This window comes from Pavona decussata, unplaced genomic scaffold, assembly GCF_977016875.1.
Source record: "Pavona decussata unplaced genomic scaffold, jaPavDecu1.1 SCAFFOLD_192, whole genome shotgun sequence".
Classification (NCBI taxonomy): Eukaryota; Metazoa; Cnidaria; class Anthozoa; order Scleractinia; family Agariciidae; genus Pavona; species Pavona decussata.
The window spans coordinates 440,549-467,500 of record NW_028145601.1 but is presented as its reverse complement, the minus strand read 5'-3'; the positions used below and the strand labels follow the sequence as shown (position 1 = coordinate 467,500).

At 39.5% G+C, this 26,952-nt stretch overlaps 1 protein-coding gene and 1 long non-coding RNA gene across 8 annotated transcripts in view; one reads left to right on the top strand and one right to left on the bottom strand.

The window, feature by feature from the left end:
• The window catches only part of LOC146462013 (uncharacterized), a 25,328-nt gene extending 14,475 nt beyond the window's left edge, over window positions 1–10,853 (bottom strand). The window contains exons 1-3 of one of the 7 annotated variants that reach the window (XR_014857235.1): window positions 7,905–8,023; window positions 2,422–2,491; window positions 976–1,257 (exon numbers count right to left, since the gene is read on the bottom strand). This is a non-coding gene — a long non-coding RNA (uncharacterized LOC146462013). Of the gene's footprint in view, window positions 1–975; window positions 1,258–2,421; window positions 2,492–2,574; window positions 2,714–6,612; window positions 6,899–7,751; window positions 7,822–7,904 lie in introns of those variants that run through there. The other 6 variants (XR_014857234.1, XR_014857233.1, XR_014857228.1 and 3 more) reach the window with 6 other exon arrangements.
• Window positions 10,854–11,247: 394 nt separating this feature from the next.
• On the top strand, window positions 11,248–26,952 carry LOC146462012 (lysosomal alpha-glucosidase-like). Its single transcript, XM_085086108.1, has 17 exons — window positions 11,248–11,692; window positions 13,010–13,155; window positions 14,382–14,550; window positions 15,397–15,493; window positions 15,996–16,108; window positions 16,478–16,738; window positions 17,547–17,657; window positions 18,253–18,572; window positions 19,446–19,579; window positions 20,142–20,293; window positions 22,000–22,148; window positions 22,421–22,505; window positions 23,572–23,762; window positions 24,246–24,334; window positions 24,761–24,810; window positions 25,823–25,975; window positions 26,335–26,952. Exons 1-17 carry the CDS (start codon window positions 11,309–11,311, stop codon window positions 26,395–26,397), a joined length of 2,667 nt encoding a protein of 888 aa, XP_084942234.1. The 5' UTR covers window positions 11,248–11,308; the 3' UTR covers window positions 26,398–26,952.

Genomic DNA, 26,952 nt, shown 5'->3' with positions numbered 1-26,952 from the left:
CATGATTAACTCAGGAGGAGAAGTGTTTGCTATACCCCCGTACAGTAACCGAGCAGTCATGAAATAAAATGTTTTTAACATGCATTTCAAAGATTTTGTAGCACTGGAAAACTAATTGGGGCATTTCATTTTCAGAAAGGCAGATATTTCCTTAAAAAAAGGATTTTCGTAAAGCCGACAAGGGCTCGTAAATTCGATAATCCCTAATTAAGGCTTTCATCCGAAAGGATCGAACTGAATTAGTTTACACAAATGTGCCTTTAAAACGATCTGGAAACAGGAGACAACACTTAAAGTATTTTACCGAAATGTTTTCGTTGGGTATCCGTGATCAGACGTTGAAGGTCGTACTTAAGTCGAAAACTTCAAAATCGATCGCTTATCCCGCATTTTGATGTCTGCTGGTGTTGATGTAATATATCAAACACGAGAAAGGGTGTTTCATCAGAGGTAAACGACTCAGTTCGTGGTGTTTGGATTTCTGATAAAAGACACTTTCGAGTATTTGATATGGCTTCTCAAATGATCTAGCTATAATTCGTGGAGAAATTCAACGCTAAAGTTGGCAAAATTTTACGGTAATTACGAACACAAACTGCTTCGTAGAAAGGTTGCTCCTTTCGTCATTATTGTATCAAATAAAAGCATGGGTCAGATTAATAATGGTCAGGCCTAATTTTTCAAAGAGCGGATAACTATCCAGCGAAGCAAATGTACAGTGCTAATAATACAGTTTCCTTTGACAGCACTTAACTTAACTACACACAAGTTCGTCCTTTTCATAATTCATAGGCTGACACTGAAATTCCTACATCTTAATTGCGGGATAGCGACTTATCAAGTGGATATCCACTCTTTAATCAAGCAGCCTCAGATGCGCTCAGGCATAAAATAAGCTCAACACACGACTGCTGTGTTCTTGGGTCTGCCATCTTGGATGCAAATTGTACAGGATACAAAACGACAACAAACGGAAAACGTAACTTAAATGCTTTAATTTCATTCTACTAGATCCTGTGATTAAATACTTTCACGCGATCAGTGAGACAGTTCGATTAAAACTGCGGCTGGAATTTCCATGAAAATTTGTGAAGAAATTATCAATTCTTTTAAGATAGTGATACTATTATGCCATTCAAACTAACGGATCCCCAAAAACGGTTGCGCGGCCTTTAGTATCTCCAAGGCACATCTTCTCCAGCATTAAAAATGCAACAGGCATTTCTCCTGGTGCTTTGGATACCGTTGATAAGGGACCTAAGAAAACGAAACGAATGAAATAAGGCAATGAGTGGGCTAATTTTTTATATAATAAGCAATTTAGTAGAGTTTCATTTCGACGCCTTCTCCATAGTAAAGAGAGACGCCGTTGGAACTGAAACTCTCCCGGGAACTTTACTAAATCGCTTCAAATCGACCTAGAAACCACGTAGGACACAACAGGAACTACAGAGGAGTTCAGGTGAGGAATTTTTATTGAAAAATCATTTGTAATTTTGCCTTCAAATTCGAATACTTTTTTCCCATATACAAACCCTTATAATTTCGTTATTAGGCAATTAACGATCACCGTGATGCTCAAATTACGTGACACTTGATCAGTTTACGTTCATAATATTATTACTGAGGTCAACACAAATCATAGAGCTTGCATGTGATGGAGTTATCTCGTTATATGACGGCTTTAATGAAACTCTTCCAGCGTTTTTATGACAATCAAATTGGTAGGAGATGTTTAATCTTGCTTCGTGGAGAAATTTCAGAGCGATAGTTATCTCATTTCCTGGTTTGTTGCTAACATTTGTTGATGACATGTTCGATGGAACAGTATGGCCGTGCTAGTCGAATTTCACAACTTTCAACTCTCAATCGTGGAACAGAAACTGGATTGCGGCCAAATATTTTAACAGGTTTTCATCTATTATACGATGGATGGAACTTTCCACTGATATGTAGAAGAGCCCCTGAGTACGATCCACTTTTGCAATTTATTCATTTGAACTTGGGCTAAAACGCATGTCGGCGATACCAAAGTGCTCAAAGTAGATAAATTTTGTGCCCTCAGATTGAGTACAGTAATTAAAGCTTATGATTGCAATTCATCACATTATAAACGTGAAAGGTCATATCGTTTATAACTAGCGAATTAAGAGGTTTTGAATGATATATATTCTCCAGAACCAACAGCTGCAAGTCTTGCAAAATTCACGATCTCGCTAGTGGGTTTCGAGCACAGCCTGGGGTGCAAAAAGTTCGAATCACAAATTAAAGTTTAAGAAAATTCGTTCGTATTTCATATTTGTTACCTACTTGCCAACAGAATTTGATGGAAGAGTTATCAGTGAAATCTATTCTTTAGATAAAAATTGAATATGAAGTTCTTAGGAATAGTCTCTCTTAATAATTATTTACAGGTTATACCTTTGGATTTAGTTGTTTTCGATTCCTCTTCCACCGTTTCGGGTGAGATTTCGTCTTGGAGTACGGCAATCTGCGCAAACAATGAGGAGGAACAAGTTACGAAAAATATCAACTAAAACAAAGAGAAAGTAGTTTTCGATTTACAGCCTGTACCTCGCCTTTGGCAGCAGACATTCTTGGACAACGATATGGTGCGAACTTCTCGCCTGATTGTTTGACTGTTGATGCACGCACTTTCGAGGTTAAAACGCTTGTGTCAACATTAGTCCTATGTTGTTCGTCTTGTGCCAGTTTGTGACCCGGAATATGAGACTTTTTTTATCGCACCTTGTGATAGGGCCTGTTAAGGCCCGTTTAAACGTTTTCAACATTTGCATCAACATGCGTTTAACACAGTTGTTGAACCAAATGTTGGGGCGGAACGTTTGAACAGGTGGTTCAACATTGTTGAAAGCGTAAAAAGTGTTGAACGGCTTGTTAAAGCGTGTTGAATCAAATTTAAATCGGTTTAAACTTTTATTCAACATCGATTCAACATTTCTTTTGTTCTCAAAAGTGTTGAATGGTATTGAAGGCGTTGGAACAGTCCATTCAACATAAGGTATCAGTGGACTTTGTGATCGTGAACGTTGTGATCACGGGGAAAACCGATGGAGGCCCTATTAGGGGTTTTCGGGATACGGGATATTCGTTGAAAAAATTACCAGGATACGGCATACTTGAGGAAAAAGTTATTGGGATACAGGATATTGAGAAGTAGTTTCAGGGATACGGGATATTAGCAAAAAAATGTAACAAATCAGATGTCTGATGAGAAACGTTCTTGAATTACTAAATGCATGCCTTTTTCTGTTGACGATTAGATATGAATGAAAAATATATAAGTGTAAAACAAACTGTTTTTTGTTTTCTTGATGGTAAAATAATGAAGACAGACCAAACACGACTCCTATTGGTCGAGATAAGAAGTACATGACCTTCAAAGCTTTGCTGTTACGAGTACTGGCGTCTTTCAAAGATCTTCCTTTTCTTTACGAAAGTAGGGGAGGATCTTTGTAGATCTCTCTTAGCAGAGGCTGGTTTTCTATCAAATGCCATTTACTCATCAGAATGGTTTTTAGAACAGATGGGCGATATAACGTAACAAACGGCAAAATGTTTTTGCGCTTTTTTTGTTTGTTTTGTAGTGCCGACAATCTTTCGCTGAAATTGACTTCTGAGAGAGTTTTATCTATTAGGTTATTAGGGTAACCTCTGTTGCGTAATCTCTGTTTGAATAGAGTGATGTTTTCTTCAAAATTTGTTTCTGAAGAGTTTTTTATGAGAAGTCTTAAGGCTTCGCCTTTGATAAAGCCTTTCCTGACGCCTGGAGGGTGACAGGAAGAAAAATGCGTGTACTGGAACGTTTCTGTCGGTTTGAAGTACATGTGCACGTCAAGTTTTGATTCTTTTTTTAATCTTTCGCCCTTGTATACACATGTGTCAAGGAAAGTGATTTCAATATCTCAAATTTCAGCCGTGAATTTTATGGTCGCATGATAGGTGTTGGCTAGCTCTATAAAAGTTTGGATTTCATTTTTGCCTACGTTCCATAGAGAGAAGACATCATCGATGTATCTTTTCCATGTAAGCGGTTTTGTAGCATCACGGTTAATTATCTCTGTTTCGATCTCTACCATAAAAATATTGGCAAAGGATACTGCCATCTTTGTACCCATTGCGGTCCCGTGTCTTTGGAGGTAGTTTTTGCCATTAAAGTGGAAAGAGTTTTCCTTTAGGATAAGTCTAAGCATATCCCCGAGGTAGTGAGTTGGAATGGGAGGTTCATTTTTGTGGAAAATTTCGTATGCTCTGCATGCAATTCTAATTCCTTCCTCCTGTGGGATGTTAGTGTATAAGCTAGCTACGTCCATTGAGACAAGGATCATGTCCTTTGTGACCTTTGTTTTCTCTATAAAGTTCAAGAAGTCGGTTGTATCTTTGAGATATGACTTCTGTATTTTAGCGATATGCTGAAGGAGGTTATCAACAAATGATGAGATTCGCTCTGTGGCGCTCTCACAGCCAGATGTGATTGGTCTGCCGACCGGGTTTGGTTTGTGAATCTTTGTAAGTGTGTAGTAAAAAGAAATTTGTGGCGGGTTAGGCGTGAGGGCGAGCCACTTTTCTGTCATTTCATATATATGTTTTCCATGGTATAGCGCGTTAATGAGTTCTTTGACACTATGGAAAGTTTCTGATACCATGGGTGATGATAACGGCTTGTAGTTTTTGTCTTCATCAAGTAGTATCTGTCCATGAACACATGAATTAACCAAATGCTCAGGATGGCAACTAAAATGAGAAAGGACTTTGGTATCAGGTGATATGTAGAAATTAGGCATCAGGTAAGCTAATTATACATAAGTGATTTTGGTGGCAACATTTGTTAACTTTCCACTTGATAGCTACCATCATATTTTGAATGACAGCAGTTTAAACAACTGTCACAATAAGCTACTTGAAAACGATACTTTTTCAGTTTACGTTTTAATGCCAGAGAACGAATATTATAAAATATATCGTAGCAAGTAACATATGAAAAATGGCCGATACTTAAATTTCCGGGATACTTGTAACCGGAATTTAATATGGCATACGGGATATTTGGTCAAAAAATTACAGGGATACGGGATATTAAGACCCCCCTAATGGGGCCTCTCGATGCATTCCGGCATCATGAAATGTCGTAATGTTTTGCCAGTGAGTGTTAAATCACTGGAACGGTAGCTTAGTGGGGAAAAAAAAAATGACCTCTTCGTGATTAACTGAGAAGTGTTTGCTATACCCCGGTACAGGAACCGGCGAGCAGTCATGAAATAAAATTTATTTAACAAACATTTCGAAGATTTCATTGCACTGAAAAACTAATTGGGGCATTTCATTTTCGGAGGGGCAAATATTTTCTTAAAGATGCGAAAGAAAAAAAGGGATTTTCGTAAAGCCGACAAGGGCTCGTAAATTCGGGAATCCCTAATTAAGGCTTTCATCCGAAAGGATCAAACTGAATTAGTTTAAACAAATGTGCCTTTTAAACGATCAGGAAACATAGGAGACAAAATTTAAAGTATATATTTTACTTAAATGTTCTCGTTTGGTATCGCTGATCAAGGGTCACGCTACAAGTTGACGGTCGTACTTAAGTCGAAAGCTTCAAAATCGCGCAGCCCGCAGCTGTTTGATGTCTGCTGGTTGTGATGTAAAATATCAAACACGTGAAAGCGTGTTTCATCACTGAGATATCACTGAGAGGTAAACGACTTCGAGGTGTTTGGATATCTGATGAAACACACTTTCGAGTGTTTGATATGGCTTCCCAAATGATCAATAATTCTTGGAAAAATTCAAGACTGAAGTTGGCAAAATTTTACGGTAATTATAGGAAAACAAACTGCCGGCTTCGTAGATAGGCTGCTCCTTTCGTCATTATTGTATCAAATATAAGCATGGGTCAGACTAATTATGGTCAGGCCTAATTTTTCAAAGAGCCGAGCAGATAACTATCCAGCGAAGCAAATGCAGTCCTCATAATACAGTTTTCTTTCTGAGCACTTAACTGAACTACACACAAGTTCGTCCTTTTCATAATTCATAGGCTTCCACTGAAATTCCCACATCTTAATTGCGGGATAGTGACTCATCAAGTGGATATCCACTCTTTAATCAACCAGCCTCAGATCCGCTCAGGCATAAAACAGGGGCACCCAACGGATCGTTTCGGTAAATTATCTGTTCGGAAGGTCCTTAATCCCCTACAATTTTCTAAAAATAATTTTCGCCTCGAATATTCGTGATATGGGAAATTTAAGGCCTGGTGTTTTCGGATTGATAAAAATGTCGTTTCGGGTACCGACAAAAGGTCAGCTAAGATTTTCGGAAAAGAAATAAGACCTAAGTTTTTTGGGAAATGGACAAAAATGCCCTAGTAATTTCGAAAAGACTCAAGTTCCCCTCGAATGACCGAACAGATAAAAATATTATAGCGCAGCTTTAAATGAATCTACAGAGCTTTAAAGGTACTCCAGATAGCCTAAAATAGCGTTTCAAAGGATCTGAGAGAAAACTCCCATTGGGTGCCCCTGATAAAAGAGCTGTGCTTTTGGGTCTGCCATCTTGGATGCAAATGTACAGGATACAAAACATCAGCAAACGGAAAACGTAACTTGGATAGTTTAATTTCATTCTGCAAGCTCCTGTGATTGAATACTCTCACGCGCTTTAAGACTGTTCGCTTAAAACTGCGGCGGAAATTTCCATGAAAATTTGTGAAGAAATTATCAATTCTTTTAAGGTAGTGATACTGTTATGCCATTCAATCTAACGCCCCCAAAAAGGGTTGCGCTGCCTTGAGAATACATATCTTCAAGACACATCTTCTCCAGCATTAAAAATGCAACAGGCATACCTACTGGTGCTTTGGATACTGTTGATAACGGACCTAAGAAAATGAATGATATAATCATATAAGACAATTAGGGGGCTAATTTTTTATATTATTAGCAATTTAGTAGAGTTTCATTTCGACGGCTTCTCTATATATATACATAAAGAGAGAAGCCATTGGAAATAGAAAATTCGTTCCTATTTCATATTTGTTACCTACTTGCCAACAGAAGTTAAGATATAAAACTGAATGCAAGGCTGGCACTACGGCAAAGCCCTTTGCCGTAGTGCCAGCCTTGCATTCAGTTTTATATTTTCACGTTCAAGTGACACCTGACACGGGGTCTTTCACAAGAGAGATCCGGCAAAATTACCAGCAAGTTTAATTCCTGCGTTGTGTGGACCTCTGCATTCAAAAGTTTTTCTAGAAGTTAAGAGTTATTAGTGAAATCTATTTTTTAGATAAAAATTGAATATGAAGTTCTTAAGCCCCGTCTACACGAGCAATTTTTATGCGGCAACTGTATATGGTAATTTTTATTTGCCTGTGTAGATAGCTCGACAAATATTTGTTGCTAATTTGCGTCAGTAATAATTTCGCACAGCGGAGATGTCCATGGAAAGGCAAAAAGGAAGACGGCGCCATGCTGGATGCGCAAATGTTCGGGACTGTAGGGACTGGGTTCTATAGATCACGGACAATTTTTTTATGTGGCAATTTTTATTTGCCACATAAAAACTAACACGCCAGCTTTTCAGCAAATGCAGTTGTCACATAAAAATTGGTCATTTCTCATCATCTACACGGGCAAATAAAAATTGCTACATAAAAATTGCCATATAAAAATTGCTCGTGTAGACGGGGCTTTAGGGATAGTCTCTCTTAATAACTATTTTACAGGTTATACTTTTGGATTTAGTTGTTTTCGATTCCTCTCCCACTGTTTCACGTGAAATTTCGTCTTGGAGCACGGCAATCTGCGCAAACAATGGGGAGGAACAAGTTACGAAAAATATCAACTAAAGTAGAGAAAAAGTAGTTTTCGATTTACAGCCTGTACCTCGCTTTTGGCAGCAGACATTCTTGGACAACGATATGGTGCAAACTTCTCGCCTGGTTGTTTGAAAACTGGATACTGAGAAACTATCGATGCACGCACTTAAAACGCTTAAAACGCTTGTGGCAACATTAATCCTATGTTGTTTGTCTTGTGCCAGTTTATAACTGAACCCTGAATATGAGACTTTTTTATCGCACCTTGTGATAACTGAAAGGTATTGCCCGCCTAGACCAGTTTGTGAGTGATGGAACGGTTTCTGTGTAAGCTGAATGGTCGTTTAAAGCAGGCTAGAAAATTGGAAACTCAAACTTTCGAGGGTGAAACGATTATGGAAGTTTATAAAATTAATGGCTTTGAAAGAGTTATCAGTGAAACCCATTTTTTAGATAAAAATTAAATATGAGGTTCTTAGGGATAGTCGCTCTTAATAGCTATTTACAGGTTTAGCTCCCACGAGTCTCCTGTACTGGCTCAGTGGTAGAGCATCCGAACAAGTAGTCAGAAGGTCTTAGGTTCGACTCCTGAGAGGAGCACTCGCATAGTTTCCGAGTATGTCTGTGTCACTTACAGAATAATACATCTTTCTCAGACCAGTTTGTCGTTAGTTTGCTGCTGAACGGACGACTAGATTTCAACCGTGAAATAATGGAATTTCGGCTGTTGTTTCTATTTTCATTCGTTCTTGGATCGGTGTTTCACGAAGATAAAGCCAGTTGATCACTGAATAAGTTCGAGGGAGTTTCCAGTTTCACAAATCCATTCATTTATGAAGGCTACTTATTGCCGGCCTTTACGCGTAAATATTTGAAACGGAGAATTATGTACATTAAATCCCGCTGTCATAACGAACAAAGAAGCACATATGATTTACGAAAACAAGAACAACGAAGCTGGGTCTTCACAAGCTGCTGGCATTCACAAGAAAACAAGTCAAAAATTTCTGCCTCATCAGCCTGTTGTGTTGGTCAAATGTAAGGGCCAGACTGAAACATTGCCTCCTTAATTCAAAAGAAAAGAAAACATATTTAAGTTGATATGCGATATGGCCCCGGCATTTCTTCAATTAGATAGTCAGTTTGAAATATTTATCCATGACACGGCCAGTCCTTTCCTGTCCATCTTCCGGTGATAGTCACGTCATTTCTTAATTCGTTAAAGTATTTAGTGACAGTGAGGGTGACGATATTTGAGTCTCGCAAGTCCTGTGGGACTTGACCCTCCCGCATGCAGAGGCAGAGGATCGCATGGAGTTCTGTGAGTAGGGATCCTGTGTAGCGTTTCACAACCTCTGGTGGAGGCCATCTTTCTGTGGTGCCTTTCCAGAAAAAAGGCAAAACAAAGCCTTCTTCAACTCGCGTCGAGCTCAATGGCACTTAGGGCCTCGTCTGTGACGATGTTCTCTCTGGAGTAGAGTTCGGGGTAGTGCTCTACCCAACGCTTCATCTGTTCTGCTTGATCTTGTATAATCTCTCCAATAGAAGACTTGAGCGGTGCTGATTTCTTCTGTGCCGGGCCAAGGGCCTTCCGGATACCATCATACATGGCTGTGATGTTCTCAATTAATGTCTGCTGCTAACTGAATGCTGGTGCAAAGGTCCGACTAAAAGTCATTGGCGCAACGTCTAGAACTGAATTCTCTGGAGGTCGCCTTGAGCGCCCCAAAGGGCCTCAAGGTTTTGTTGACTGGGACAGGACTTGTACATTTCAAGTACCTTTCTGTTCTTTGTGATGAGAGGCCTAGGAGTCAATTCTTCAGCGTTCTTCATCACAAACCAGTCAGTGGACTTGGTTGTCTGTCTGCCAAAAACAGTCCAAGGTTGCGGACTTTTAGATGATGTCTCTAAAACAGTCTCATCTCTCTTGGGCACTGTTGCTTGGCTCCTCTTGGAGAGATGCCTCGATCTCGACAAGGTGCACAAACTCCTCGAACTTTACTAGCTTTCCAGTTCCTTGTGTGTTGATTCGATGGATTTTCTTTGCTTCAAGCTTGATCTTGCTTACCACTAGGGAGTGGTCTGTATCACAGTCAGCACTGTGGTAGGTGCGTGGCAGCTTGTCAGGAGCAGGTCAAGCTAGTGCCAGTGCTTGGACCTAGGGTGTCTTCAAGACACTCTGTGCTGCGGCTTGGTGTTGAAGAACGTTTTGCTGACGCAAAGTCGTGTTGACAGCAGAGTTCAAGTAGGCGTTCTCCGTTTTCATTCAGCTTTTCGGTGCCGAACTGGGCCTGGAGGCATAGTCGACGCCAGCGCGAGCGTTGAAGTATCCGAGGATGAGGAGAGGCTCAGTTTCTTAGGCAGGCCTCTGATGGTCTGAGCAAGATCGTCATAGAACTTGTCCTTGCTCTCGGGGGAGGCGGTCAGTGTGAGGGCGTAGGCACAGATGAGATTGGCCGGCCACGTTGTTTGAATTTGAAGGACAAGAAGTCGCTCACTTCCTTCTGTGGGGGAACAATACAGTTGAGAAGCTGGTTATTGACAGCAAAAAAAAAGTCCGTGCCCTCGATTTCCTCTGGCTCTTTGCTTTGCCAGAAGAAGGAGAACCCTTTTCTCTCACGGAACCGGATCCTGCAAGTCGAGACTCCTGTAATGCCATGTTTAGTCTGCTGAGCTCCATGTCAATAACAACTGTCTTACGAGGGGTTTTAATCTTCTGCAGGTCGTCAGTGAAGCTAGGGTTCATCGTCCTCACATTCCAAGTGCCGAGCTTGAGGGCGGTAGTTTTCTTCTTCCTTCTGTATTTCTCTGGTGCAGGTGTTGATGATCCGCTTGTCGGTTTTTGGCTTAAACATAGGGTTAGACACAAGTTGCCGATGAATCCCAAAAAAGTCGCCGATAAAAGTGTCTAAAAGTTGCCAAAAAGTTGCCAAAACGTTGCCAAAATGTTTCTGCTTTTCGTACCTTTTTTGGGTGTTTTAAAAAGATTAAAAATTCGCACATTGCTTCTTATCAAAACTTTATTTGTCAAAGTCCAATGATAATATCAAGAGGTTCTTTCCATTTCACTTGATCAACAAAGTCTATCAGAATGACATCACAAAAATCAACCCATGGGGGGTGGACTTAGGTCCTAATTATTGTATTTTACAATAAATTGAATAAATGTCTATCGACTGAACTGACCAATGTGGCTCAAAACGTGAAGAAAGTAGCTTCAAAGAACCTCAAAAAGCCCAAAGTTGCCAAAAAAATTCTAAAAGTTGCCAAAAATCCAAAATTCTAAAAACGTTGCCGAAAAGTTGCCGAGCAACTTGTGGCTAAGCCTACCCCACGGTCACCCCACGCACCCAGTGAAGTTTACGGAGGTTGACTCCGCTGTCCTGCATTCCCGGTTCCATCATCCATAGGTCACATGACTGAAAAGAAAACCGCGCAAAGCGAAATCTCCGTTCGGTAGAGGCAGTAAACATGTATTGGAGGTGTGCCGCTTTCATTTTAGTTTTAGCGTCGATTCTTCAATTTGGAAAGTCCCAACAAGGCTGTAGCAATATTCCAAACAGCCGTCGTTTCGATTGCTATCCCGAGGGAGACGCAGACGAACAAAAGTGCTTGAATCGCGGATGTTGTTGGAGAAAGCCTTCACTTCCTGTTGCAGATGGGGAAGCTCCACTGAATATACCTTACTGTTTCTATCCGACTGACTACGGCTACCAGCTTAAAAGTAAACAGAAAACTCAAACGGGATACTTACTGAGCTTAGCAAAGCAAGGACATGCTGGACCCTACGGCAAAGATATAGAAAATCTGGCTGTGGACCTTCGATTCGAGGCCCGTGACCGGCTACATTTTAAGGTAATGGACGTGACTTGTTAAACCTAGGGCAGTTCGAAATTTAGCCTTATAAATTTTGTGCATAGATATTCCACTGGCTTTCTGATTATGTAAGAAGTTTAATGAAATTTAAAGATCTAAGATTTACGTCGCCACTTCTTCAAGATGCATTAATTGTTTAAAGTTGAAAAGTTTGAAAAAAAGTGTTAGTAAAATTTAACTGTAATCTAAGTGCAAAAAATTAACGTAATTATTTTAGTTTTGGTCTTTAATATTTCTTTAGTAAGCTTATAGTTTTTGTGCGCTTGCATATAGTTTTCGTGCAGGCTTGCATGTGCACCATGAAGCCTGACGTTTTCTTTGTATCATGTTGCTGGTCGCCTGATTAACCCGTGATATTTTTCAGTATATAAATTCCAGTATTAGCTTCATACTTTGCTTCTAAAATAGTACTGCCTTTTAGGACCCCTCCCCCTTGGAAATTCCAGTTAAGCTTCATAGTAAATGCTTCTAAAATTATAATGACTTTCAAGAACCACCTCTACCTAGGAATTTCTAATGATCTTCCATGGGATAGGTATGGATTTTTTTTCTGCAACTGCACAATGGCTATACCCTAAATATTTCATCAAATGTTAAATCTGGCCAGCCGTTGAATGTAATCACCTCCCACGTTGAACTTTATAATTATTTTAAATAGTCACTCTTCCCCCCCCCCCCCACCCCTCAAAGACTTGTATTAGTGCCAACATTCTCCTTCCTAAGGGGCAAAGACACCAATAATGAAATGCTTAAATTTGATTTTTAAAGAAAAATGTTAGTAGTCATACCAAATTAAACATTTTGGAAAAATCTGGAAATATTTGGTGACTTTTTGCTTGAAATCAGCAAAGGTTCTCAGATACTTCCGCCCTGTCACCCCACCCCCAATCTTTGACTTTTTTAAATTTTAGTTTTTAATTCAAGACATTTACAGATTTTTTGGTACATTTGTTTGCATACCTTCAAGAAAAGCCAATTAGTTAATCCTTGACAATACTTTTTTCTCCATTTTTTTTGTTGCAGAGCTCTCTTCTGACAAAAAATGGTAAATTAAATTGTATGCACACCCTAAGTGTCAGAAGCCCTGCTGTTGGCACAGTATAAATTTGCCATGTAGAAAATTATTTATATTTGGGCATTTGAAGTTTAACCCCTTCAACATCAAACTGCCTTTCAAAAACATTCACGTCAGCCATTATTCAGATGTCTAAACAGATTTGAAACATGTACCATTTGGTCAATTGTGTACAGCACCATTTTGTGTGATGCACAGACTTTAATTTTGTCCTTTTTCAGATTTATGACCCTAATAATAAAAGATATGAAGTTCCCATCGCAACTCCCAAGGTTGAGAGCCAAGTGACAACACTGGATTATGACGTCAGTGTATCCAGTTTTCCATTTGGTATTTCTGTGAAAAGAAAATCGACAGGAACTGTAATGTAAGTATGTCCATGTTGAACTTCAGTTGCTTTAAAGCTGTACTGAAGTGAGTGATACAGACGTTCTTGGGCTCCTCACGTCACGACCACTGTGTGACGTGACAAACCCAAGAACATCTGCATAGGAGGCTTCTTTCCCCTCAGCTTGCAATCTTGTTCACTTATTATAATGAATTTTCTATGCTATTTTCAGAATTGTGGACAGTAAATGTACAGTCACACATTTATCTGTGACAATCATAAATCCAAGATTTCCAATAATTATTGTGGTAGGAGGGTTCTTACTGGTGAATAGATGGGGACCACTCATTAATTTATCTTAAGACTGGCTTTAAAAAATCTCCATAGGCACTGGTACCATGTTCAAAGTAAATGGTTGCCAGTGCCCCTCCCCCCTCCACCCACTCCCCACAAATCTGCTGAGCACTGCAGCTTGGAAGTGAGGTTGGACAGTGTGAAAGAATTCAAAGAAACCAGGGAGGAATATGAAAACTGGAAGTTAATGTCATTCCGCCAAGCTACACCAATTTGCCAAGTTGAACCATTAATTTGCTAAATGGTTTAAGTGGCTTAAATCTGAAACCACACTGTCAATATTTTTTGTAGAAAACATTCAGTATGTGCAATTGTCTTTTAGATGTAGTTTTTGTTGTCCCTCAAAACAACAATTAATAAACTTAAAAACTAGGGTGCCCCCAGTCCATCCCCCATCTACCCCCCCCCCCCCCCAAAAAAAAAGAGAAAGAAAAAAACACTTACTGCAATTTGGCAAACTGGAGGCAAAATCACACAAAATTTCCAAATAAAACTTTGGTGGCATATAAGGGTATCCCACCACCTGAGCAACAACAACAACAACAACAACTGAATTAGGAACTACAATTGTACTTTCCTGAGAGCTGGGTCACTAACATTTTGGCTGTAAGAGTGATTCAAGTGGTATTTATAGAGCAGGTATCCATAAAACAGTATCTCTAGACTTAGAAACTGAGGCCGTTTGAGGAGTTGTTTAAATAGATGCAATTAAAAAAAATGTAAAAATTAAGGCAAATAATGATCGGTCAGAAATTGTTGACTAGAGGTACTGTATTTATTGTCAAAAGGAGGCAGAAGGGGTGGATGGAGCGGGGGAGGGGGGATGTTGTAATGAGATCTAACTATATTAATTAATTAATTAATTAATTAATATGGTGTAATTAAATAAATATGTTTTTGTATCTGCACAGATTCAACAGTGGAGTTGGAGGGATGATATTTGAAGATCAGTTCATCCAGCTGTCATCACTGCTGCCTTCACAGGTTGTGTACGGTCTTGGTGAACATGTTGATCCCTTGTTGCTGCGTACAAACTGGTCAAGAGCAACATTGTTTGCCAGAGACCAGGGAACTCCAGAGGTATTATGAATGTAAATAAAATGTTGAATATACATGATCATGATGCATTCAAAAGCTGTTGGCAGAGTTTTCAATTAGAAAACAAAGTTTCCTTGAAGTAAAAATGTATTATTTTGGTGTGCAAGTGGTTATGCAGCATTGTCTGGTACAGTGTATGTTAAAAATAAGTTTGTTTTTGACAAAATTGATCCAAGTCCAAGTTAATATAGTTCAAGTTTATTCAAAAATGTTTAACATAAAATTCAAAGACAACACTAACCTGCAAGTAGCTATAGAGCTAATCTAGGCGGGTAGTGAGATCCTGCTATATTCCTAAAAAAACAAGTGGAAGAAAAAAATTGAAGGAAAATGTCCCTTCTATCCTTTTCCACCAAGCTGTTTAAATTCTAGTACAATTGCATTTGTACACAAATTAAACAACCATATACAGTCAAGGACAAAAGGGCTTGGGACAAACGTACCACTTATTTAAGGATCTTATTAACTGCAAATTTAGTGTCACCTGACCAAAGAAGTTATGTTATCCATTTACAGTGCAATATTTTACTCACCCATGCCCTCCCCTAATATAATGTTGAAGTTCACAAGGTACACAGTACAGGGTCTTAAAACATTGTTAGGCCGTTCGGGAACAGAGATTTTTCGTTTAGACATATCTTGTTTCTTTCACGTATGTAAGGAAACACCATAAATGGGAATTTGTCCTAACTGTATTGTCCTTGATTGTTGGCATGTCAGTTAACAGATTTTACCAGTCTGTTCCACCTTACCCAAGCTTGACACCAGCTGTTAGTCTGTATTGTAATAAGGTTGAGAGTAATGTTCATTTATTTTTTGCTCTTTCAGGGCCTTTCCAATTTGTATGGTGTTTTTCCCTATTATATCTCACTGGAAAATGACGGAAATGCCAATGGAGTATTCCTTTTGAACAGCAATGCCATGGGTATGCCTGCTAGTAGATCATTAAGCAGAACTTATACATTTTACAGTGTAGTATATTATTCCTTGCGAAGCGAGGTTAATAAATTTGTAGGTTTGTACGTGAATCACTCGTGAGCTAAGCTGTGCGAATTTGAGAGAAAAATATGTAATATATTGTTGAAGATGTCCATGCTGTTGCCTGGCAACAGTGCAAACTAAGTTTGAATGGCATCAGACAAAGGAAAGGTTGCTAGGCAGCGACAGGCTGGCATCAGATGCAACTCATGTTTATTCACTGAGGGCTGAACATGTTCATTCATCGAGCAGTGAAAAATTGCAGGTTGCAATCTGAAGTCACTGCAACTTAAGACTTGTTTTTAGAGGAAATTAATAGCCTTAAATTGATATAGAAGATGCCCAGGTGTGCTGCTTAACTATACATACTATTACAGTTCTATAGCCACTGATCTACACTTAACTTAAATAATGACTTTTTATTTTAATTTCCTGCATTCATTTTTCAGATATTATTCTGCAGCCAACTCCAGCCATAACATTCAGGACAATTGGAGGAATCTTGGATTTCTATGTCTTTCTTGGTCCCACCCCAGATTTAGTTGTTCAGCAGTTTACAGCAGTAAGTTTAAGTACTTACTGCAAGTAATATTCTAAAATTAATTACCAATAGTTACTGTTCCATAAATTAATGATGTTTATTTCTATTGATTCAATGGATGTAGGCAACCATCCTCAGATACATACGACCCTCCTGCCCTTTGTCCCCTTGAAATATTTGAAGGGCTGAGAGCATGTTAAATTTTAGGTTGATTAAATTTCATTTCACTCAAAAGCTGTGCCTGAATTTTTGCATGTGGCCATTAATTGAATTAACAAGAAAATTAATTGCTCTGTCGACCTCCCCCTTGCAACAAATCCTCCAATCCTTCAACTTCGAACATGCAGTATTAAACCTAATTCACTTGTTGTAATTGTTATTGCTTTTCAGGTGGTGGGACGTCCATATATGCCCCCATACTGGGGTCTTGGATTTCACTTGTGTCGCTGGGGTTATGGAAGTTTAAATGGCACCATGACAGTTAATTCAAACATGAGGAAATATGGGATACCTCAAGATGTGCAGTGGAATGACATTGAATACATGGACAGACACCTGGACTTTACAGTGTCAGACCAGAAATGGGCAGGACTTGGAGACTTTGTGAAGAAGTTACATGACAGTTACCATCAGCACTACATACCAATTGTGGTGAGTTAAGGACGCGGCTCCTCTTGAATTTTCAAGGGAACTGCACCATTCTGAATTTAACAGTTATGTACAGCTTCTGCAACGAGGAAACTAATAAACTTCTTTTTTTCAGTTAAATGAAGCATAGGTATGAAAACACAATCAGGCAAGCAGTACTTGATCTGACCAATAAATATGAACAAAAGGCCAAACATTTAGTCATGTACTATTTGCAAAAATCCTGTTGAATAATTTTTTCAAGACAGACACATATGACCCAATTATAACATAGGCATGAGACTATTTCAGAGGTTTTTGGTTTAGTGACGTAAGAAAAATTGGTGATATGTAAATGTAGACACAGAGATGCCAACCTCTGCATGGAGATCTGAAACCCAGAGATTCTTTAATCCCATCATCAAACCACTTACACGGGGTGCCAGAGGTTATTTTTTCAGAAGTGAAAGTATTGCAGGTAAAATGCAGAAACTGTGGCAAACCAATGGGTTTATAATTTTCCTTTTTTTTAGACAAAAGAAGTTTAACATTACCCAAATCAACTCAACCCGTACCCCCCCCCCCCCCCCAACAAAAAAAATGCACCCAGCCCACTTTCCTACAAAATTAACCTGTTTACTGAATTGGTACACTGTACTCCTCCCCAACCCTTCTAGTACCACGCCTCCACCTTCAGCTCCTTGTGCTGAGCCAGCCAAGCCTTTTCTTGCATGCATCAGGGGGTTGACTCCATCTTTATCACCAACTTTTAGTTATCGGCCCCCTCCATTTGGTTCCCCACTCACTCTCTTCAATTCATTATATTTCTCAGGATCCTGGTATAAGCTCCACACAGCCACGAGGCTCTTATCCAGCATATGATGTTGGACTTGAAATGGGTGTTTTTATTAATACTTCAAGTGGAGATACATTCATTGGCCAGGTTAAACACCTTACAGCTTTATACATGTGTTCAAACACATTGTTATTTTTATGTCAGAGTTTTCTAAACTAATGCTTAAAGCACAAGCATAAGAGTACTTATTTCACCATGTAAACAGTGTCAACAGTGTCAACAGTGTAAGCTTTTCTTTTTTGTGCTTGTGCTTGCGTTGCATTCGTTTTCACTTGACATAAAGCTCTTATGCTTTGTGTTTGCATCGTGCTTAATGATTTGTAGTTGTCATAAAGCTCTTATGCTTGTGCTTGTGCCTGTGTTTGCATCACTAGTGAAAACCAGGTTTTACTGTGCATAATGCAGATTGCATGCAACAGTTTTTTAATTTATGTGACATAATGTAATTCACTTTTGCCTACATTACATACATTTGTAGCGTGTATCTAAGCATCGTCTAGTTGTTGGTTTTTTTTTTTTTCATTTGTTTGTTCTTTAATTAATTTTTTTTGGGGGGGGGAGGGAGTGGGGGATTCATCTACCTATCAACATTTTGAAGCACTTATATTAACTGTTGTTTTAGTATTGTTTAATATTGGTAATAGGTCACACTATGAACAATTATTGCATTTTCATTACCCAGGTGTGGCCAGGACTCACAGCTTTTCCTGACTTCACTTACCCAGGGACCCAGGATTACTGGGATCAGATGCTCTCGATGTTCAGGAAACTTGTTGAATTTGATGGCCTCTGGATCGACATGAATGAGCCGTCTAATCAGTTGGATGGCTCAACAAAGGGGTGTCCAGATAACTCACCTCTCGACCACCCTCCTTACATGCCACATGTAAGTGGCAGTAAACTGTTCAGTAGGACACTGTGTATGTCGGCAAAGCATCATGGCTACTCACACTACGATGTGCACAGCTTGTATGGACTCACGGAAATGGAAAAGACAATGAGGTGAGATAGCAATATCAGAGATGGCATAATCAGTTTTCGTTTGAAGAGTGGAGGGAGTGGCTTCTAAAACACTACATTGTAAATCAGTCATTGGTCTGATACTGTTAAATGCCAGTTAAAAGCCCAGAGCTTATACAACTTTGTAAGTGAGGACTATTATCTGGAAGGGGGTCTTATATGTCAAGTTATGCGAGCCCAGGAGATCGGAGAAGGCATTGATTTATCTCCGTTTTCATCATGTGGAGGCGTTTTGGATAACGTTGTTCAGTTCTTCTGGCAAATTTGAAACGCGATAGTTAAAGTGGTGAGAAACAGAGTGATGTCTTCTTCTTCTTCTTCTTCTTCTTCTTCTTCTTCTTCTTCTTCTTCTTCTTCTTCTTCTTCTTCTTCTTCTTCTTCTTCTTCTTCTTCTTCTTCTTCTTCTTCTTCTTCTTCTTCTTCTTCTTCTTCTTCGTCTTCGTCTTCTTCTTCTTCTTCTTCTTCTTCTTCTTCTTCTTCTTCTTCTTCTTCTTCTTCTTCTTCGTCTTCTTCTTCTTCTTCTTCTTCTTCTTCTTCTTCTTCTTCTTCTTCTTGAAGATTCTTGTGAGGGGTCGTTAAAAGTAAATAAATAAATAAATAAATAAGTTGGCTAACAATATGCAAATTACAAATTGATAAACAAGTTAATAAGTAAATATAAATAGATAAGTAAAACACACAAACGCATGCGGTCATGAAACTAATGCTTTTTTGAAAGAGTCCAAGTTCGGCAGGGTGGCAATATCTTCGGATTCTGCGTGTAACTTTTCATTTCTAAGTACTGCATCTTGTTAATAAGAAAAGAGAATAGAGATAATATCTATTGTGAATAATTGCCCTCTCTTTTAATACCAGCTCACTCAAGAAACTCAGAGGAAAGCGAAGTGTTGTGATATCCCGCTCGACATTCCCCAGTGCTGGTCTTCATGGCGGTCACTGGTTAGGAGATAATAGCGCTACCTTCAATGACTTGTATCTCTCAATACCAGGTGAGTTCGATCGAGGTGGATTTGTTTTGTTTGTTTGGGTATTTCAAAGACATGAAAGGAACGTGCTGTAGTTTAGTAATTAACTTTAGTGCTCGCCACAAGAAAATTGTACTGTGAACAGTGTTCTTGAGAGTTCATAGCCAGAGAGAAACTACAACAGTAAACTACAAGCTGAACCCATAAAATTTATGGTGCTATCAAGTAACTACAGGTAGAGTCTGTCACCCAGCTGTCATTTGGGTCGTGGGAGAAGCGTTACTAAATGTAGGACTAGAGAACTTGCAGCAAAGAGATTGTTTTGAATGGAGCACAGAAGGCCCTTCCTAATGAGTGTGCATGCTTTGGTGGAGGGGGGCGCACTCCATACACTTGGTTATACAGAGAGGCTTTTGACCAAAAGGGTTGTCCTTTTCATCCTTGTGGTATGCGAAAGAGTTGCCAAATTTAAAAGTTGAGTGTTTATAGGGTTGCAAGAATAGATGGTGAAATTAATCCCGCTGTTAGAAAGGTTTGCAACAATTATCGTAATTACCACCAATTTTCACTCAACGTTTTCTTCCAGGAATCTTGAACTTTAATCTGTTCGGCGTTCCTCTTGTCGGAGCTGATATCTGTGGATTTAACGGTAATACCAATAAAGAGCTTTGTGCAAGATGGACGCAGTTAGGCGCCTTTTATCCATTTTCGAGGAACCACAATACAATCAATGCTGCAGTAAGTACATAATAGTATGAATTATTTAGACGTGACCTAGATGAAGATGATGTTAAACGAGACAAGAGTATTGTCACCGTGAACTGAACAGCTCGCGAATGGTTTTTGAAACAACAACTTGCCACACGTAGACAATGAATCTTAGCCCCGGCTAAACAATCATACGTATTCGTCCAGCATCGTGTTTGTCGCACAGACACTTCGGTGGCTAAACAGGCAAACGATGTAGAATGAGCCCACGTAACGCTTTTTGCGGATTACCGTTGTTTTCTGATTGGTTGGTTTTTCCCGCTCGTGCAAGCCTTGTTGGCAAAGGTGGCTGAACGATGAAACTTTTGTGACGTGAAATGCTGCATGAAAATTATAAAACATGGAAAACCTTTTTACGTGCAAAGTTGAGAGAGGCGATGTTGGACGAAACTGATTGAATATTAGGGAAGTGAGCAAAACCTCTTTACTCGAACAGGGCCCAGCAAACCACAAAATAGATGGTGGTCGCTGGCTGCCCCCTCCCGCCCCATCCTCAACCTCAAAAGATGGTGTCTTTATTGCATAGCCACTTCTCTATTCAGCAGTAAAACATGACAATGAGGTTCAAACGTCACTTTTCTTATTAATCTAGCAATGCTGACTCCTGCTAGCTGCATTTTTCTGTGTCAACTCAAATTTTAAAGCCAATAAAATTTTGTCCATAATGTTCATAAGATAGGTACGATACGATAAGATACGATAACTTTATTTAAATATGGTAATTCCATCAGCTACATAATTATCGTTATCAACTATCTATCTATCTACCTAACTACAATTATAAAAGTAAAAAAAAAAAGGTTAAACAATAAATGCTGCTTTTCTTGGAGGCCGTGTTTCAGAAAAAGAAATAGGTGGTGTTTTCGATAACCCCCCCCGTACCCCAGACCAGGTGAGTCCTCTTTGAACAAACATTTTTTTTTCTTTGAACAAACTTGTGCACTAATTTACCACCAGGATCTTTCCGCTGTGGACAAAATTGCGCCACTTGTCCTTACATTACTAACGGTCTTAAACATTATACATTTTCTTTCACAGGCAAAACCCGTAACATCACTTCACACATAACCTTTAACACCAAAAATTTAATCTACATGTTACAATGTAACCGCTGCCATTTACAATACATAGGTGAAACTAAGCGACGTCTCAAAGACAAAACTAACATTAAATCCAAACCAATCACTGTTTCTGAACATTTTCTTTCTCAACCTAACCACTGCGACACTGACATGCAACTAATACCACTTGAAGTTATCCACTCCTCACGAGATTCAATCAGAAAAGCCAGAGAGTCTTTTCTTATAGATTTAGCGGGGACCTTGGAACCCCACGGTTTGAATAGACGTGATGAATTGTAATTTTTTTATTTCATTTTAAATTACTTATTTTATTAACTTTTGGTACCACCTTGTAAACGTCATTTCCGCCGCTCCTATGTATTGCAACATCCTCCATAATGTAATATTGTAATTTCATTTATATAATTTAGTAACATCTAAACCCGAAGAAGGCTGGTTTGGCCAGCCGAAATATTGTTTTAAGATATATTACGTTGTGTCAGCTTTGCAGTAGTCTTTGGACTTCTCATCGTCTAAACTTGTTATGACCAGTTCCCTTAGTAAAGTCGTCAAATGTTCATAACGGAACCTTTTTTTTTTCATTCGTTATTCCAGCCCCAGGACCCTGCAGCCTTTGGACCAGATTTTGCAGCCATGGCACGTGATGTGCTGCTGACACGCTACAGGCTCTTACCATATATGTACACCCTATTTGCGCAGGCGCACACGCTAGGTAGTGCTGTAGCTCGGCCCCTGTTCTATGAGTAAGTACGCATCCAAGTTCCTTTAGTACTGTGTATAGCTAAGGCAAGTGGTATTCAAAGTATTCACTGAGAGCACGAATGAGTGGGTGCGACCACGTATGTGGTTGTACGTAACAGCGTTTGGAGCTGCTGTAGGTTACGTATGACCACGATTGATCAGTACAACTTGCTTCGAGTGGTCGAGCTTAAGAATTTTTTGCTGGTGTATTTGCGACTTCAACTCCGCGTCATTTTTAGGAAGAAATAATTTTTAAAATTCTTCCTGATTTCAGGTTCCCAAAAGACCGTTCTACGTACGGGATTGACTGGCAGTTTCTTCTTGGCCCTGCGTTACTTATAACACCTGTATTGATTGAGGTGCGTGTCCTCTGCAGGTTCTTTTGTGACGAGAATACGCTCGTCCATGCTATAGTCCAATGAAAAACTGTTATCGCAGTCCGATTGGACGAGGAGAAGTTTTACATTCGGGGAAATACCAAAACAGGGTTGAATTCCTCTGAGTCCGATAATTGACTGAGACGAACTTTTTTCGACATTGGCCTGACCAGCTACAAATGAAGCAAAACTGCTTGAGCAGTTGCTTCATTTGTAGCTGGTTAAAACGGCGAATCGAAGGTCTCTTTCTCTTCATTTCTTCCTGTCCGTCACCGGCAGATCGTATGTACGAATTATTTCTTATCAACCCGAATTTTTTGAAAGGCTGCCGATGTAAACTAGAGCGCTTTACGCGAAACGACACCCACCCGGCCACGGGGTTTTTATTGCCCCGAGAAGGTTCAGAATGATGGAAAGAGAGGGAGCCCCTTGGGGGGGGGGGGGGGGTTCTCTGCTATGTAAGCTATTGCCACAGGTATGTGCGACCCTCAAGGGTGTGGTTTTTGAGCCGTTTTGGTCTGAAATAGGGTATAGATTTTAACCATTATGGTCTGATAGTCTGAAAATGGGTATGGATTGTTGAAATCAGGTCAGGGGCCCGTTTCTCGAAAGTCCCGGTAACTTACCGGGCCCGATAACTGATATTTTTTAATGTTTTTTCGCCGATTACACAGTGATTACAGACATGGTATTTGGCCAATGTTTTCATAGAATTATAAGATTTCAAAATTTAGTATTCAAAGCTAGCTAAAATTGACTTCTGTTACGAAACATTTATCACCAAAGACACTTATGGTGCCCGGTAAGTTACAGGGACTTTCGAGAAACAGGACCCAGGTCTGAAAAAGGGGTAGCGGAAAATAACATATTTTGTCCTGAAGTGGAGTGGGCTTGGAGGACCGAGCCGCACAATCAAAAATTGTACCCAAAATCGTCGACCGAGTTACCAGAGCTAAATTGGCATTTTGGGGCTGAAACAGATCTTTGGAATTTACGGTGTATGAAACACTCTTCCACTGAATCCTTGGTGTGTTGTCTTTCTTTCAAGGGATCCACCTCAGTAAAAGGCTACTTCCCAGATGCCACTTGGTATGACGGTACTGATGGTTCAATCATACAAACCTCAGGGGGAGGGGGTCAGTACCACACGTTTGAGGCCCCCTGGGATAAGATCAACTTTCATTTCAGAGGAGGATATGTCATACCGACTCAACAGCCAGATATCACCACGTATCAGAGGTAATGTAATCATTATTTTTGGGGGGCGATTGCCTAATGTTTGGAAGTAAATAAATGAAATAAAGGGTTTTGAAATGTCAAAAAAAAATATGAGAACTTGTATGGATCGGGTGCACATGCCGACGTATAAAATTGTGGGGCTTTATTTTAACTTTTGGAATTTTTACAAGTCTGCCAGGCATTACACCTTTTTTACAGCTGAACACTGTCAGACTTAGTTGAGAATTAACTCTGCAGTGTATGTTGAAGTACTGAAGTGAACCCGTGAATTTCCTACTGAGCGTTAGCCATAGTAAGGAAATGGTATACCCGCCACACGAGACAAAGAAGAAAATCCTTGCCCTCAGCGGGAATCCCTGCATTTTTTTTAAGAAAACTAGCAGTTGCCGCCGGCAGAAAATTGCCACAATAACTGTAATTCTAATGTCTCCTTGTCGCTTCTGAAGTAGCTGCGTTAGATTTCTTTTTGCATTTTGGTTGCAGCCGTCAGAGGCCATTCGAGCTGATCATAGCTTTGTCATCCTCTGGGGAGGCAAACGGAGGTCTGTTTTATGATGACGGAGAGTCACTGGGTAAGCATTAGCCTCGTGTACATGAACATGTCACATCGCCGCCTTGTTCTCTCAGTTGGCATGTTGTGGGGGTTACGGGTTCGAATCTCAGCCGGCTTAACAGTCAAGCTTTTTCAGTATCCAGCTAAGAAATGTTAAGAACATGTGCGGTCTCTGTCATTGCATCTACAAATGGTTAGACCATCCTGCGTTTCAGATGACGTCGTACATCGAAGAAATTTAGGAGACGTCTTTATTTTGGGTCGAAAGAGGAAGTAGAACAGCATTCACTTAGCTTTACTGTATAGAGCCAGAACTTTGTGGGAATCAGTGTCAAGTGTTGGAACTAACAGCCTAATTTATTTACGTCCAGGTTAATTTAGCCAGTACCATGCTTTTACACTTCATTTGATCTTAGAGATTCGCTTGCGGTTATTTGTTTTTCAGATCCTATAGTCAGCGCGCCATACTTGTATGTTAGGTACACCGTTACCCAGGTAGGTATACATCTCGTCTTATGATTGCATTAGAAAATTTCAGACCTTCTATAAAAGTAAATAAAGATAGTGTCTGGTGCATTTACCCATAATTCCTAGCGAACGGACGGAAAACCTAAAAACGCACATAAAAGTTCTAAGAATTTCAAACCTAGTATACACAGTGTTGTTACTGCAGCGAATAATTTTCTCAAAAAAAATTAGGCTTTCTATGGGCCAGTTATTAAAAGACAGTTTAGCTGCTGACGGTAATAAGAAGGCTTGCATCCTAGACTAGAAAACTATTTATCTACTTAAAATCAACCACTTATAAACAGATTTGGAGGCCCACTGATTGTCTTAATCCGCGGCCTAAGTTAGACTCTGTTTAACTGGCCCTATGTATCTGTTGGCTGTGTTAGGTTCGCAAGGTATTGTGGTAAAAGTGAACCCATGAAAACAGCCGCCATCTTTTTCGTACGCTGGAGTTCGTGAATTCCGTGATCCATTTTCCCTTTGTTTTGTTGTGATCTTGGTTGGCTTTTTTTTCGTTTTGTATTTTGTTTTTGGAACAAAACAGATCTTAAAGTGGTGTCACACTTGCCAATGATTCGTGCAACTGAACTCTTGCAACGATTTAAATACAGCAACAGAAAAATGCAGTGCATGTCCGTGTCAAGCTTTGTTACACGTCCCACTTGTGTTGCGAAAAAAACTGATAGTTCAATTTTCAACTTTAATTTCAAGTACACTTAGGCCCAGTTGTTCAAAGCCAAGCTAATCCTGGGTTAACGTAAACTTTGATTCAAGTTTAATTACTTATCAATAAAGGTTATTCAAAAGATTTTTGTCCCTTAGTTTTGAATTAGACGTTTCCTTACCATTGGCTAAAAATTAGCTGTTAAAAACATTTTCAACGAGCGGAATGAAAACCTCGGTTAACTTTTAATCGGGGATTTACGTTAATCGGCTTTCGAACAACCTGGCCTTGGTTTAAAATGAACTGATTACATTACGCTGCTGTGATTTACAGGGAACCATGAAGGCAGAGGTGGATGCTAAGAGTTCTTATCATCCGGAGCCACCACTGTCCGCTCTGCGCGTGTTCGGCGTTTTAACAGGGCCTAGCTCAGTAACTGTAAATGGCTCCCCAGCACAGAGCTTCAGCTTCAACTCATCCACTAAGGTAATGTGTTGTTACCCTGTTTTAGTAAAGGGTAAATATCTTGTTTTTGTTTTTGCTTTTTGTTTGTTTGTTTGTTTGTTTGTTTCGAGCACGGGTGGCGCAGTGGTGAGAGAACTCGCCTCACGGCCCACCAGTGTGGTCCGGGTTCGATTCCCGTTGTGCACCATCTTTCCTTCACTCCCCACCAATCGATCAATTGCATTTCAGTTTACACATGGTGGATTGAGTGAGAGAGCTGATTGTAGCCGCCAATCTCCAAGATAGGCTTATTTCAGACGCAGGAGAGTGTCATTCAGAAGAGTTTACACATTACCGTCTTAAACGTTACTCAGTCCTCGTTTATCTCACCTCTTTTTCAGGTTCTAACCATTAGTAACCTCACTCTACCCATGGACAAAGACTTTACCGTCAATTGGTCCTAAAGGGGGCTGTGATGAACGCGCAACAAGATTTTGGAAAATACGATCTCTTCAAAAGGGACTTACTCGTTTATCACTAAGTAGCTTTTGAAAGTACACGTCTCCTAATCAATTACTGTAGCACCCTAGGGATGACCATCGTAGCTTTAAATTGAATTAATTTATTTTGAAAATTTCGGATTCCATGAGAACCTCGTTATTTTAGGTGAATTGGTCTGTCGGTACTGTACCAACCAATCAAGAACAAATTGAGCACAATTTCAAAAAACAAACCAAGATTTTGTAATGAAAAGGAAAACGTAAATAACAAGAGTTTTAAAACTGATGCAGAAAGATATCTATTTTTCAAGAAGTATTAGTAATCAAGTAAGGTAATTCGGTATCACGAACAAAGTTGGTTCAAAAATTGTTGAAATAAAGAATACTGTAGAGGTTAAAGTGTTTTAGTGTTTTTGTGTTTGTAAAGATTTTAGCAAACTGTTATTAAGGTGATGCTTTATTTTGTTATTATAACAGAATTTTTAATATAAAAATAAATAAATAATTGGCTTGTGCGTC

Excerpts from the sequence above, each read along its gene's own strand:
- LOC146462012 (XM_085086108.1), top strand. The coding sequence starts at position 11,309 with ATGTATTGGAGGTGTGCCGCTTTCATTTTAGTTTTAGCGTCGATTCTT. Across the intron at positions 13,156-14,381 it reads AAATCGACAGGAACTGTAAT|ATTCAACAGTGGAGTTGGAG; the intron begins GTAAGTATGTCC and ends GTATCTGCACAG. Across the intron at positions 19,580-20,141 it reads CTTGTATCTCTCAATACCAG|GAATCTTGAACTTTAATCTG; the intron begins GTGAGTTCGATC and ends GTTTTCTTCCAG.